General features: G+C 42.2%; 2 protein-coding genes across 4 annotated transcripts in view; both read left to right on the forward strand.

Moving 5' to 3' along the window:
• LOC119401322 (cGMP-dependent protein kinase 1) overlaps window positions 1–13,711 on the forward strand; it is a 175,433-nt gene extending 161,722 nt beyond the window's left edge. For all 3 annotated transcript variants that reach the window (XM_037668035.2, XM_037668024.2, XM_037668044.2), the window contains exons 16-18: window positions 3,029–3,091; window positions 3,810–3,876; window positions 9,994–13,711. In XM_037668035.2, coding sequence (XP_037523963.1) covers window positions 3,029–3,091; window positions 3,810–3,876; window positions 9,994–10,092 — 229 coding nt within the window. In that variant the 3' untranslated portion in view covers window positions 10,093–13,711. The remainder of the gene's footprint in view (window positions 1–3,028; window positions 3,092–3,809; window positions 3,877–9,993) is intronic.
• Window positions 1–15,970, forward strand: part of LOC119401386 (protein transport protein Sec24A) — a 651,765-nt gene that overhangs the window by 274,988 nt on the left and 360,807 nt on the right. The window lies entirely within an intron of this gene.

A 15,970-nucleotide genomic window follows, 5' to 3' on the forward strand; every position in this document is an offset into this window, starting at 1 on the left:
TTTGCCGCAATACCGGCGTGTGATGAGGTGAAGGATATTGAAAATCTAGGGACCACTTTCAATCTGACGTTGACGCTCTCTTGGGAATGTTCGACCGTAACGGAACTTGAAAGGCAGCTTTGCCGCAATACGAGAGTGTAATGAGGTGAAGCATATTGAAAAATCTGAAGGGGTCACTTTCAATTGGACGTTGATGTATTTGTTTTTGGGAAGTTCGAATAGTTTGAATAGTAAAATTCCAGTGCGAATCGAATCGAATAGCAAACACTATTCGAAAAATATTCGAAATTTCGAATATTCGCACACCCCTAGTTAAAATTGTAACCGAGAAAGGACTGAAATGTGATTGTACTTGGCGCATTATAATAATGCAGCAACGGCAACAAATGAACAACAGATCACTAAGTGTCTTTGCTGATGTTTGTGCAATTTTTTTCTAGTATGAAATTATAAATGATGCAGTAATAGAGAGCAATAATAGATAGCATCACTATTCGTCACAAAATGCATGTAATGTTGGTGTGGAAGGAGTATATAGTACTTCAGCATTGCACATTGTCTTAATGGAATGCAAAGCATGATGAGACTGGCTAAGAAATAAGTTATATATCAAAATGCCATGTAAAAAGTAGGCCTTCTTCCTGAATGATTGGAAATTATTGGAGCTACCTGCCCGGTACATGGCACCTCTCTGCAACAACTCCAGCAGGAGAATCATTCAGAACAAAAACCACTTGCATTTGCATCGATCGTTATTATTGTAGGTTCCGACAAACATTCTTATCTCTTATGTACCATTAATTAGCAAAAACTTTTTAATATTCATATTCAAAATTTTGATTTTTTGTGCATTACAAGTAAAAGTCACTCAGTAAAACTCAGAATGGTACAAGTATAGTACAATAGTAGCACAAGTGAGTAGAAAACCACTGCTAATTTAAAATATATGCATAGTGGCATGACAATAAATTTTATAGGATAGTATTCAGTGCTCAGCAAACTTCTGAATGCATAGCAATTCACCAGGAACAGGAAATCTAGTACTGTTTTCACATTTCCGATTCGAGAAATAGAGGTAGTAGAAGTAAAAAAATGGGGGGGGAAGGTTCACTTGGGAACTAATTACTAAAGTGACAGCTTTGAGGCACTGCCCTTCTTCCCATACACTAATGTACTACAATGATGACCAAAATTTCAGATACGTTGCAACCACTGTGCCATAATTTAGGCCATGCCTCACAACTATGTACTAATTAAGCCAGAGGGTCTCGCAGGAAGTGCGATTTTTTGTACATTGCCACCATTAAGGAATTCCTTGCTTCATGATTGCCAGCATGGTCATCGGCCATGTTTTCAGCACCTTCTTGAAACCAAAATTAGTGAAGTTTAATCGGTCCAGTAGTTTGCACCTGCTGCACAGGACAGACCAGGCCACTAAGTTTTAAAAGCTGCATTTGTGGTTTGTAGTCGTGTGAGTTTTGCTCGTCTAGCATGTTATTTCAATTTCCTATTACAGCACAGTTCTGGGCAACTTTCTTGCATTGCTATTAGGAATTTTTATCGCTCATTATCATGAAACAACTTTGGGCCACACCAGCTCTACCCCAAATGTTTAAGGCCTGTATACACAAACTAACCTTATAACTTGTCTTGTGTCCCTCTTACTGTTTTGTTGTATTAGCGCGTTTCATGAACACTCTTTACATCTTCAACTTACTAAATTTGCTTCCTGGAAAAACTTTGTCCAAACGATTGTTTGGATTGTAGTGTTCCTCCACGGATGATGTGCAAGCAGAACAATAGCACTCAAAAACATGGCGCTTTGCGCAAAACACCATTTACACCACATCCCAGTATTCGTGCCAATCACAGGCGTGTGCACAGGGGGGGGGCAGCAGCAGGGGGGTGGCCGCCCCCCTAGTCACCCAAGAAGAGCAAGGTCTGCCCCATACATTGACTTAATAGGGAGGGGGGTCGTCGCAATGCACCTTCGCCCCCCTGAAGGAGAACCCTGTGCACCGCACGCCTATGGTGCCAATGTTCTTGTTGCTGTCCCTTTCCAGGTAACTGATGATGCAACACATCAAGTTTACTAGCTCCTCTCTAGTGTGAGAAATCCTACTTGGTAGAAACACTGATGATTGAACAACTACTGCTATCTATGTTATGCAAAAAGAAACACCTTTTGATTGCCTCTTTATGTCATAAGCCATTCATTTATTGGGAAGGCACCCACACTCTAAAAAAAAAAGGTTGCATTTGGAGTGTCCTTCTGTCTCATAACAATAATCGTCATCTGGCTTGCTTGTGTTTCCTTTCTCAAAAACTGTGCGCTCGCTACTTTGCTATCAATAAGTGCTATGCCATGCTGATAGCATGCATACTGTTCGTGACCTGGAAGTTTCGGGCATGTGATGATAATGCAAGTAAAGGCACGTGAGACAAATGATGGTTATTGTTGCGTGAGAGAAAGACAACCCAATATGCCCATTTTCTTTTTAGAGCGTATGGCATGGTGAACACGTTGCAGGCCCAGTGACGCTCACTCTTGACAATGATAAATTAATCTTCATTTTGCAAAGTGCACAACATAGTTGAAATGAAGCAATAAAATGTACAAGAGCTTAATATTATAAATAAAGTACTACGAGCTAATGACACTGTATTAGGCACTCCTGATTTCGTTTTGCAGTAGATTCAGTAAGCTTGAAAGGCATTGCAAACAGCAGCAAACATAATTTTCAGGTAAAATCAATGCCAGAAAAATTTGTTAATATTTGCTTGATTTGAACATTTTATGAGTATCTGTATGAGTCATATGTTATGGCGAGTGCTGTGAGCCTTTATTTCTACAAACCATGGTGATGCTTCGAGGTTTTATAATCTTTTTCGCAAATATGCATTCTTTATTGTCTTCACATATAGAAGCCTTTGTGCCCCTTATTTATTTTGTGCCGGCAGCAAATGTGATGGTGGTAACATGTGTGCACACAGAAGCAGCAATACTTAAGCTTCGTTTTTCTTTCAGGGACAACCCAAATGAAAGGCTAGGCTATGGTAAAGGAGGAATCCGGGACATCATGAAGCATAAGTACGTTCAACAGCCTTGCTTTTGGCTAAACTTCAGCATTATCCCTATGTTGTAAAGGGACTTAGTTGCCCTGAAGCCACTCTTCCCTACAGAGAAAGAGCAGAATTGGTCTTCACTCTGCATGGATGTTCAATGTAACGGGTGCTATTTATCCATCGTGCACTGACTGCAATGAAGTGGGTGATATAGGGCGGTTCATATGGTCCTGTAAGGGCTTCGGTCCTGAAAGGAAGAGGCTTCTGAGCAGCATGAGTAAATGGGGTTTCCCTGTGAGCATGTTGAATAGATAATCTTCCTAGTGACCGTGGACAACGGTGCACAAGTGTCGCACTTTCTTCTGACTTTTCTGCTAGCGACTCGATTAAGTGATATGTGGTGAAATATATGCAATGTGTAAAGAGATGCTCAGGTGCAACAGTTACTGGCCAGGTCTGCCAGACTAACCCCGCATGTAGCAGCATCACCATAGTCTCCTACCTGGTCACAATACATATTTCTTGAACTCCTACACATGCTAATATGCTGCCTAGTTTTAGTTTTCAGCCTTTTTAATTTAGTGTAAAAGCATTTAGAACAGTGTAATATTGTTTCATATAAAATTGGAAGGAAATGCAGCAACATCGATTTGTTCTTTGCGAATGAACAAAGTAATGTAGACATTGGTGTGACCCTTATTAAATGTTGAGTGGCATAAAGCTGATTTCTCATACCTTTGCAGGTGGTTTGATGGATTCAATTGGGAAGGCCTCCATACCAGAACTTTGAAGCCACCTATAATTCCACAGGTATGCAGATGTTCACTTCCCACTTAATATATCCATCGAAAACGAGAAAGAGCGCGAACCACAGGACAACAGGACAGAGACAGGCTAAACGCTTAGTCCGTCTGTCCTGTGGCTCGCGCTGTTTCTCGTTTTCGATGGACACCTACCAACCGGCCCAAATAAGCACTCTGGTACCTAATACATGCTCGTGGCCTTCTTTATACAGACAAAACTAAAGATAAGAAGCCATAATTTTGTTTTTGTAACCTAATAAAGAGAATACATATTTTTCAAAGGGAACTGTCGTTTTGCATACTCCCTCGTAGTGATGCACCGATAGGCAGGGGTGGGGTGAGCATTTGTTATGTTGTGCCCCCTCCACCAGACATCAGCCAACTCAAAGCCTTATTCCCCCGCTCCGTGGAAGGTTGTCTTTTTGGTTTAAGTATGCAAAAAAAATGCATGCTGGTGTGTGCGTGTGTTTATATAAAGAAGTTCACCTTGTTTCAGCGTTTCACCTTGGGACAAGCCTTATCTTCTTATGCATAAATAGGCATCAAATTTTTAGGCACTAATATTACAGGTTATAAGTGCCTAAAATAGGCATCTGAACATCATTTTAGACATGATGGGGCCAAAATAAACGCTATAAACTGTTTATATAGGATGGCCTGATATATGTGTCAAACGTGTGTTGTGCATTTTCATGGTAAGAACCTGACATATTGTTCAAATGGGAAGTCTGAAAAGCAGAAACCATATTGTGCAAGCCATCAATTCACAGGGCTTTGCTGGACACACAGAAGGCTGCTTTTTGTCTGTCCATATACGGCATTCAGTACATTTGTTTCAACACTATGAGCAGGCTGTATATATTTATACCCATACTTTCAGGCTTAGAATGTTGCATCAAGTCTAGCAAGCATGAAAAACATAATATGTATATGTATTCTGGGAAAACTGCTCAATGGTTAATGCAAAAAGGTAATATTTGTGCTAATGGAATGGCAGTCATCAAATGCTTCAGCGAAAAGCACTGAATACAGTCGAGTATGTTTACAAATATTTCTCAACTTGAAGTTATAGGAAGGATAACCATATGACTATCATCTCTACGTTGTGGGGTTCAAGACTGCACTTCTTCCCACTCATGCGGGCTTGTAGGCTGAAAATGAGCAATCAACATCAACTTAGGTTCATGGAGTGTTCTTGTACTTTATATTTGTTAGATTTATGCACTCTGAAAGTTTTAGTATTCACCAGCTGTAAGGACCTCTTTGAGGTTTTTTGGTGAACCTCTTTGGTGTTCTTGAGCAGGAAAAAAAATAGGGAGGGGCGAATATTCGGGCATTTCGAATATTCGAACGAATATTAAAGTATTCGAATTCGCTTCGATACGAATTTAGATTATTCGAAATTTAGAAGTCTTCGAAATGAACGAATATATGTATACATTTGACCGCACATAACCCCCTGTAAAGGTGGTTTCACTGCACCGTCTGGTTGCTGTGCCGTGAAATAACCCATCCAGGGGAAATCTGCACTGCCGCGAAGCCACACTTAAAGGTTAAATGTACATATCTTTTTAAGTTTAAAAGCGTGTTATATGGGCTTATATGCGCTAAGTATAGTAATTTTTTAAATTGTAATGTATTGCACCACTTATAACTTGCACCCTCCTGCTATTCAAATCTTGATACTATTCAAGGCTGCTTCCACTTCATTTCAAACCAAAAAGTGACATTCACTCATACTTAGTTCAAATCTTTAAAAGTATTGTGCAAGGGTCATGACAAAAATGCTCATTTTTTTTAATAACATGGGGTAAATACTATCCGAACTATTCAATTCGAAATCATTCGACCAAATCACTATTCGCTTCGGATTGGCTTCGAACCTCAAATTTACTATTCAGCCATCCCTAAAAAAAGAATATTTTTTGTCTAAGACAGGCTGCAACATTGCACAAATTTTTTCAACAGCTGCTGCTTTCTAGTAATAATATTTTTGTAATAATGCAGTAGCTGTGTAACGACTCGTGAACTCTTTGCAAAAGCTTTTCTTTAAGCAGACTTTGGTATTGCTACAGCATTATCCTATGAAAAGCGTTTCTCCTTTTATCACACAATGGTGTGCATTCCTCAGATATAATTACTTACGGTAAATAAAATGAGTGCAAGGCGGCGAAGTGAGTGGCAGACTTTGTAGCAGAGGAGCAGAGTTTATCGCTCATCTATATGTCACAGTTTTTATGAACCACCATCATTTTCCTACGTGGTCACAGAAGGAGTGGAGCCACAGGAGAATAGGTTGGTAACTACGGTCACAGGCACTTTCCGCACACTTCATGCGCTTACACCTAAAACTCTAGCAGAGCCACCTACATGCAGTCAACATCTTTCCAAGCTAGAGTCTACATTACACCTTGTTGAAAATTGTGTGCCAATTTCTATCTGAAATCACTTTCTGTAGGGTGTAACATGGAGTTATGTGTCCACTTATCTTTTCTCACTGGCATTGCTACTTGCAGGCATCAGGATGACGGGTCCTCAAAAGTTCAACTAATATTTACAGCATAAGCACTCCTTTCTTAGATCACATTTCCAGGGGTGATTTCATTAGCAAGAGCATCTACCAGTGCTGCTATGTATTGTGGAAATAATTTACTATATGTGCTTTTGGAACCAGAGAGTGCCGTGAAGGAGTACATGCAGGTGCTAAAGTAAGCATAGACATTTATATAGGCTATAAAGTTAGCCCATTAGCCCATAATTCATGCTCATGCTCCAAAAAGTTCGGTTCCTGATCAATAGGCGTATGTTTCTATAAGACACACCTTTAGCTACACACATACACACCCACGCACGCACACATGCATGCACGCACACACACACACACACACACACACACACACATATTTAAAGTAAGCAATAGTGCTTATTTGGGTTGGCAATATACAGGGTGCCCAGCTATCTTTAGCCAAGGGTTAAAAAATACAATATTATTATTAGAGGCAGGCGAGTGAAATCAGTTGCAAATTGCTGACAGCCACCTTGCGCAGTATACAGACAACTTTTTGTTTTGCAATAAATAATTCATTAATTAAGATTATTTAACTAAATTGCTAAACATTGACTTTAGGCAAGAAATGCAACTTGCAAAGTTCGAGAGCGTCTTCAGAAACCCCCATTGCATTATTTGCGATAAAGAAAGTCTCACGTATACCATTTTTTCGAAGCTGCAAAGAAAGCCCGCGAAATACAAAAAAAAACACGTGACTAGCACATTCGCGTGCATCAAAGGTGCTGCTCTCAGCCATGGTTTGAGCGAATGAAATCAGCTGTGCCCACGACTCGCACGCTTCATTGCAGCGATAGGCCGACAAGTTTGCAGTGGTTTCTTGGCCCGCGTCAACCAGTTGCCGTGCATGACGGTGCAAGTTGTAGCGAGTGCAGGCCAAGAAACCACCACCTAGGAAGAAAATAGGCAACACACAGCAGCCATATCGTTTAACAAGTGTCACCAAATATGATTGGTCACTTGTGACTACTGCAGTGCAGCACTATAGCTTAGAATTTGAAGACAAACACATTTAGCTGTCAGTGCTCTTTAAACTGCCCCTCACCAGATTTGGGCAGTGCAAAAAAAAAAAAAACAAGTGTGCTGCATAGATCACTTGGTAGCAATGTCTGCAAATTTTGAAGTGCCTCTGTGAGAACGGTCCAACTTTAAAATAGAATGCCACATACCCTTGTTTTCGTGGGAGCCATGCTTTGAGACAAAGTGAAAACTAGCGCACGTGCCTACATACAGCGTGCACTCATCAGAATGTCCACAGCCGACCTGAAGCTACGTACGTTCATCAGCCTGCGTCATGACCTTGAGCACTTTCTTCCCTTTTTACAGCTGAGCTTTAAGCCAACCGTTAGTCCGTGCAGAGCAAACAGAAAACTATCATCATCATGAATCATCATGTGCTCTCTTCGTCCTTTTCTTCCTCTTCTGTTTCGCTCCATGTGCGCCGATTTGTCCGGCGTGGGATGCAATAACTATGATGGGCAAGAGAACGAGTACAAAGAGAGAAAGAAAGAGATGGAAAGAAATAGATAGAAAGAAAGAGAGAAAGACCCATGATCCGAAGGCGAGCGTCGCAACCACTTGGCTATCCAGGCACGCTAGCAGAGCACAGCATAGCCTTGTGTACTATAGTATAGCAAGGGGGTGGGAAAGGGAAGTGAGGGTGAGGGAGAAGGAGGAGAAATTAGAGCATACAGCATAAGGGAAAAAGAGAAAGGAAGGGAATACAGAAAGAGAAAGAAAGAGAGAGTATCAAAGAAAGAAGCATAGCATAAAAAGAAAGAAAAAGAGAGAAGTAGAGAGAGAGGGAAGAAAGACAGAAATAAAAAGAGAGAAAGGACAGGGAATCAAAGATAGAAAGAAAGAGGAAGCAAGAAATAGAGAGGGAGAGAGAAAGAGAAAAAATGCATAGAAAAACAGATAGATGTGAGAAAAAGAACGAAAGAAAGAGAACAAAGAAAGCTGCCCAGCTCTGCACTTCCTTCAGGCTTGACACCACTAGTGTGAAGCTGCCTTAATTTATTAAAGGGCCCCTAAACCACCAACAGACGCTCGCGTGCTCCTCTCCGTGCCTTTCCTATATCGACAACAGCTGTCAGGACGTCACCTGTATGATTAGGTGACATCGTGAGCAAGAGACGCTGTCAGTGGGCATAAAAGAGCCTGTTTTCTGCTAGCAGATGTGCGCGCTTCTTGCGGTTCCACCTCGGATGCTGAGGAAGGGCATTCGGATAGGTGGACAGACGAGCCGAGGAACGCAGCCTAGCAAAGGAAAGAGCGAAACGAGAAAACGTGTGCAACTCCGCCAGCGTTTTGCTATAGACTCGTGCACAAATGCAACGCCCGAACTAAATATCGACCTCTGGGTGGTTTAGGGGCCCTTTAACGCTATAGCGTTAAAGAGCTCATTTCTCAGAAATTCTGGTGTCGGTGTCGCCGTTAAAGTCGTTGGTTGTGAGCAAAAAATCAGCATTGACCATGATCGAAAATTCGAGATTGATGCAAATAAATAAATAATAAAAATGTTTGGTCCGGGTGAGAATCGAACCCAAGCCTTCTGCATGGCAAGCAGGTGTTCTGCCACGAAGCCACACCATTGCTTGAAAGTGCTTCGTAAAAAAACGATATAAGAATTGTGGGTGGAGTCTCCTTAACGCGGATGTAATATTGCGTGGCAGAATTGTAGAATTGCACCAGGCCTCAAAACAAGTGAATTGCATAATGCGTGGGTGGTTTAAGGCTGCCCATTCACTACAAAGTGTGCAGCTGCACAGGTGCACATGGCACCTTAAGGATGAGTAGCGGGTAGTTCGCCAATTTGCAGAAGGAAGAATTATGCCGTGGTGGGCACTGAGCAACTGCACATCCAGTAGACATTCTAGAATAGTTCGAAATGGCCAGTGTTGCGCACACAAATGTTCCTTTCCTTGTGGTATGGTTGAAGGCGATGCGCATAGGGCCCGATTACGCTATCGCGTTCTACTCTTTAAGGCAAAGCTCAAGCGTCATCTAAGTTTCTTGTTTTCTTCGCATGCACAGCTTACTTTTAGTGAGATTGCAAGGGAGCGCACGTGCACGTCATGGTACTTCGCAGTGGCTGCAGTAACTATGCGGCTCACTGTGCTCAAATCAGCCAATGGCTGTGGACACTGTGTCTATGGCACAGTCGTTTGAGTTTATGGCATCATTTGTCGGCAGAAGAGCAAGTGATTTCTAGCTGACTTTGAGAATTAATTGTAAATTCCAGGCCGCGTGCTGCACTATAATGTTTGACTTGCATCTTCTCAGGATCCTCGACTACCGATCTATAGCATTTTCAGGCCATGCTGAAAAAGTCTTGCAGTGCACCTTTACTTTGTATGAGGACGCATCTGTGACCCTGTACATTTAAAAATTTTTGAAAATACTCACAAATGTTTTTCTTATAGGGTACAGGTGACACAGCAGTCCCAAATTTATCTTTAAGCTTACCACAGCAAGTACTCATGCAAACCGCAGCCTCAACCAAGTGCCAGACAAAGTGAATTGTACTTACATTGAGTCACTTTTATTTCTTAACAGGTGCGGCACATGACAGACACAAGCAACTTTGACCGATACCCACCAGACACGGATGGTCCGCCACCTGATGACATGACAGGGTGGGATGCCAACTTCTGAATGTTAAGACAGAAAGGACTCAGTTTTTCAAACCGTGTGTGTTTTTGCAAATGGACTCTTTCTTGCCAACCACCGGAACATCCTAGCGGGCCAGTCGATACAGCCTCCAGTGCGTTTCGCCCAACATCCTCCTTCGGAATCCGGTAAAAGATGTGGCCTACTTTCGGACAGAAACACAATAGTGGTGCGTGCAGCTGCCGAATGATTGTGGTCCCCAGTGAAAAGCATCCTTTAAGAAGAGTGCCCTTCCCTACTGGGCACCTCACAACATGTCACAAGAAGGGCCCCGACTCTAGTCTTTGATGATTGTGTCCAAAGACTGCGTCTTGTCTTTGCATCCGGCTGTGAGACTTGATGTGTCATGCTGTGGTGCCTGCTACTCTGACTTAATTTGCAACCTTGTAACAAACGTCAGTGAAGTGTGGCACTGCTGCAGAGGCAGTGATGAAATGGAATGGCTGATCTTAGCACTTGTTACACTGATTGAATCAGGAGCCCTGTTTTGAAGACCAATAGTAGAAGCTCTCATTGCTGTTCATTCTATGAAACAAGCTTATAGAAGGCATACAGATGCAGCAATATTGGCAATTTACAGCACATGTGGGCAGCCGTCACTTCATTGGCTGCACTTGGCAGTTTATGATCACACCATACATTCACTAGCACTCTACTTTTGCGATTTGTCCTGAAAGTGATAATATGTAGTCATACCATTTTTCTAGAAAACTGACATGCCTTCTACAACATTAATTGCTTGATTTCCAAATACATAGTCCTGTGGTTTTAATAGTTGTCACCATTTTATTTCACTATCACTTATTGTGCAGTATAACTCGCACATTCAATCAAGAGTACAAAATGGGTAACCTTAGAACTTTAGGAGGTTAGTGTTTGAACTGTGTGCTTTTAAGCCATGTCTTCTTGATGGCATGCATTCGGTTTTGGTTTAAACTCATAGTTTTGATTTTGCATTTTTTAATAATGACTGCTTGATTGCGTAAAATTGCAGCCCCTTCCTGTGCTAATAGATGAACTGGGGTGGAGTGATGGCAAAGTGCTTTTTTTTTTTGTATGGTGATGCTTGTGTAGTTGTAACTCCTGAAAGGGTCAACTGAATTAGATGTGAAAAGTACATAACACATGAGTCAAACTCATGTATTTTTCACAGCTCCTGAATAGTGGTTTAGAGGGTTGCTCTGTAAGTGCTACTGCATGCTAAGCTGACAATTTATCTTTGGAAATATAGTTTGCCCATTTCATGAAGTATTGAGAATAGCTTTTCTATGCTATGCAATAAGCTGGCTGTTTGTTTTTTTGCTTCTCTTGTGATATGTTGACAGAACTTGAAACTTAAATGCCATTCTTTTGTTGGTCTTGTTAGTTAGCATGCAGATGTTACAAGCTGTATTTGGAATTATGGAGTCGAATCAGCGTGCATTTGAATAGTGACTGTCTTAGATGGTTGAGAATGTGCTGCAAAGTTATTCGTTCTGCGTGCCTCTTGGAATCCCGGTATACAAATATTATGGTTGCTTCTTATAATTAGTGGCTCATGCACTGCACATAGCCAATGTTGCATGTGGTATTTTGACAACAGCTTTTTTTTAGCACATGCAGTATAGACAGCACTGAAAAGCAAGAAGTCTTAGGGAGAGAGAGACTTATATGTAAGGTACGTTCCAAGCTGCACTGCTTTTACTTTGAAGAATACTAATTCATTTAGTAGAGGCTACTAAATGCTTATTTGGAGGCTACATTTTTAGCTTATTTACAAATGAAATCAGATGTAATGTGCTCAGCTGGTACAGTGAAACTTATATGTGCGCAGCCTAATGGAAACAAATATATGACAAGTCCAGCATGGGAATGGGCCAATATTTTGTGATGACACTTTAATATCTAAAGAATTGTACACGTGCATGGCAATACAAAGTGTGCAATGCAGCCACTGTGTTGACAGCTTATTATTAGTTTTTGTATCGGTGTAGTATTTTGTTTTAGTTATGTGCACAGTTGTTAATGATGCCAGACCAGATATATTTACATGTGAAATAATCAAAAGAATCTGTGCCTAATGTGCAAATTGCATAATGCCCTCCCTGTATCATACTTCTGCTGACATAATTTGCCAACATAGAAGTGTTGTGTGTATAATTAATTGAATATCCTGTAAATGACTGCATTGAGATGAGATTAAGTGGTCCTTAATCGTTATAAATGTTTTAACATTTGCTCTGCACCACTGTTTTTGATAATTATGTGCTTGGCAAAGAGAATAAGCTTGATGGACAGTGAAGGGTTTTGCTGTTGTCCTATGTAACTTTGTTTCTACATAGGGTTGCTCAAGTTTTCAAACACAATATCTCTCTGCCGTGCCTTTGCCATCTGTTTTTCAACATTTTTGTGCCAAAAGCAAAGATTTTGCCTTTGATTATAACGGAAAAATTTCTTTGCAACGATTATTGAGGGAAAAATGTGCTGTGCATTGTCTATCAAATGCAAACTTTTGCCCACTTGATTTGTGGTGCTTCAATGCATCAGCCATATATTTTCTTTCTGTTTAGTTTTGTTTTTTGTTCACTTACAGTGAATGCAATAATCACTGCATGTAAGCAAGGTAGTTCATGTTGATATATAAAAATACCAAGCTTTATCTCAGTTTCAACGCAATATAAGCTTTATTGTTTTGTTGTACAGAGTAGTACTTCTTGTGCCTGTTATGACATAGGACACCTTTGTAGGCTTAAAAATTTATTTTTTCTATTCATGTTCTTTACATGCACATTAGCAAAATGAAATTAATGTGGCTGCAGTGTCCACCACAGTAGTGACTGTAAGCACTTTGTCTGAAGAGCAGCATTGGTAGGGGGCAAACCTCTCCCTCTCGAGTGGCAAAAGAGGCCTGGAAGCTTTGAACTGTCGCATCATGCTGGTAGGCTGATTATTCCTATGCAAAGCATCCAGTAAGGGTGACATAATTGTGATAACGTATCACTACTCTCTTGCCAATAAATCCATGTTGACAATCAGCCTGCTGGCGTGATGTCATGGTTTTATTTGTTCTCAAGCGTTGGCACGGCTACTCTGGATGCATATGCAAGGCAATCAGGCACATGGCCTTCTCTTCCTGAATGTTGCTAACCAGCTTGTAAATGGCCCTGTTGTCTACTCTCCAAACTGCTAGACACAGCTCACCACTGACGTTAACCCATAAGATATTTCTGGCTGCACCACTCTGAGTTGGCACAAGTGTGTTGCAGCACTTGACACTGTTGTCGTCCGTTTCACTTGAAAAACGCTGCCTAAACTTTCCTTCCAGCTCATTTTCCTATACTCTTCTTTTTTCAGTGATAGTGAAAAAAGAAGAAATCTGAAGGAACCAATGAATTGATGAATTAAGGTTTTGCTGTTGTGCGCATTTATGGAAAAGCATGTCTTCCATTTGGAGGGTGTTGAATAAGTGTGCAAATATGTTTCTTTCTTCTGTGGCTAGCTGGACTTTCAGGGAAGCTGTGAGATAATCTTCGCTGAACGTGTGCCAGGAAAACCGGTGTAATGTGCAAGTGTTTAAAGTGACACCAACTTAGGAGGAAAATAAAGGATTCATATTTTGCTGCCAGATAGGCCCATTTGTTTTTCTCCATGTGAATGTGCCATGGGACACTGCCCAGGATAGATCCAAGGAGGTTAAAATAAAATTTGCTGGAGTGCTGGAGGAGGCGCCCCTCAACTGACGCCGCACGCCGCCATCTTGCCATAGGCAGAAAGCACGTCTTCCGCAACGCATGCTGCAGTGGCCGCATAAATGTTCCAGATGTTCTCTGGCATGGTGCCGTCTGGACGTTGTTGGGTACACCGTGCGTTGTGTACGGCTACGTAAATCGAGCGAAAAGGTACTCTGGGATGAAGTTTCAGTTGTAAGCAGAACATCTCGAGCTTGATGACATGCTGACAGCTCTAATTTCACATCTGACGGTCATTTTTTTTTTCTAACCGGTTTCTTAAGGACCCAAATGTTCGAAGCACGTCGGGGCGGGCTGTTTGACGGAAAGTCTGGAAGCCAAAAGACGGCGATCACATATGTTAGAGGCACTAATCGCCGAATTGTTTCGACCTGAATAGGCTGCGGCGCGGAAGTTGACCGACTGTGCTTGACGCACTTGTAAAACACCTGCGAAACCCAGTGATACACATTCTTGTGCTTGTTGATACAACTGGTGCAGAGCGCGAATAGGAAAAGGACGCACTGTTCTTTGAAATTAAATAGGCGACTCCCTAGATTTCGTTATCGGTTGCCTGGTTGTGTTATAAAAGGGTAGCTCGCAACTACGAGGTCAAGTAATGTTTGGGCAATACAAAAGGGCCTGCTTTTTCTTACATTCGTGCCTCTTCTTTTGTTATTTGCTTTATGCAGTGCTGCGAGTAAAACCAGTAGGTCTGAACCAGTGTTCCGGAATGGGCGCCTCGATGTATTCCATTCTTGAGTTAATGTATATGCTAGAAGGAAAGAAGTGTTAATTTTAAGGGCTCGTTTTTCTTTGTTATGCACAATATTAATGAGCACTAACAGACAATGATGCCAACGAAAGTATACGGGATGCTATTAGTAGTAAATGTAAGGTAAATGTGAAGAAAGAAAAGTGGACGAAAAGATAACTTGCCGCGGGCAGGGATCGAACCTGCGACCTTCGAATAACGCGTCCGATGCTCTACCACCTGAGCTACCTCGCCGTCATGGCTACTGGCAGCGCTGACTGACGCTCCCACGTTTAAATGTGCATATATACCCTATAAAGTGGACAGGGGGATGGCCGCCGCGGTAGCTCAGTTGGTAGAGCATCGGACGCGTTATTCGAAGGTCGCAGGTTACGTCCCTGCCCGCGGCAAGTTCTCTTTTCGTCCACTTTTCTTTCTTTACATTTACCTTACATTTACTACTAATAACATCCCCTATACTTTCCTTGGCATCATATCAGTTAGTGCTCATGTATATGAGCACTAACAGATATGATTCCAATTCCATTCCGGGGAATTAGAACTTACCGCAGTTCCATTTCTTTCAATTCGTAGGCATCTTGATAGTTTTATCGAATCAAGAATGAACGCCTCATAAAGCTGATGTCATCAGATGCATTAAGAACTGCAAAAGTACGTGGCCGTGGTTACGTGGGCTCTCCTGCTTCGGATGGCTTCCCGAACCAAATTGCTTTCAAAAGTTTATCTCTCTCTCTCTCAGGGGTCGTAGCCAGGGGGATGGGGGGGGTTCAAACCCCCCACCCCCCCGAAATTCTTCAGTTTTGCTTGCGTATATATACACGCGCACATACAAACGCACGCACGAACATACATAAAGTATGGTTGAACCCCCCCCCCCCGAAAAAATTTCTGGCTACGCCCCTGCTCTGTACGGAGGGAAGGGAAGGGCACACAGTTCATCGTGTATACGACTGTGCGCTGCGCTGACCTACAGACCTTCGCCGACAGAGTTTCGGGCAAAAGCGCCCATGTGTCTATTCGCAGTGAACAGAAGCATCGCGCCAGCGTCAAGCGCATCTATAGAGAAGCGCTTTTTCGAATATGCATCCGAGTCGCCGACGGCGACAGAAGCAAAAACAAAGAAGTGAAGGGTGGGGAGACAGTAGGCGGATCGGGCACCACCGAGGGAAAAAAATATCACAAGGCGTAAAGGGGCGGGGGGTGTATGCCGCCGCCGTAGTTCCGCGCACGGTACACCAACGGCATAGAGCCGCGGTTACGCGAATAGAGACAAACTTAGGAGCAACACAGTCTATACGCCTCGTAGCCACCCAGCGGGCGCCGCCGACAGTACGTGCGGGAAGCCGAGCAGACGACAGTGCTTTGTACAGCTTTGCTGTGA

This window comes from Rhipicephalus sanguineus, chromosome 1 (genome assembly GCF_013339695.2).
Source record: "Rhipicephalus sanguineus isolate Rsan-2018 chromosome 1, BIME_Rsan_1.4, whole genome shotgun sequence".
Lineage (NCBI taxonomy): Eukaryota > Metazoa > Arthropoda > Arachnida > Ixodida > Ixodidae > Rhipicephalus > Rhipicephalus sanguineus.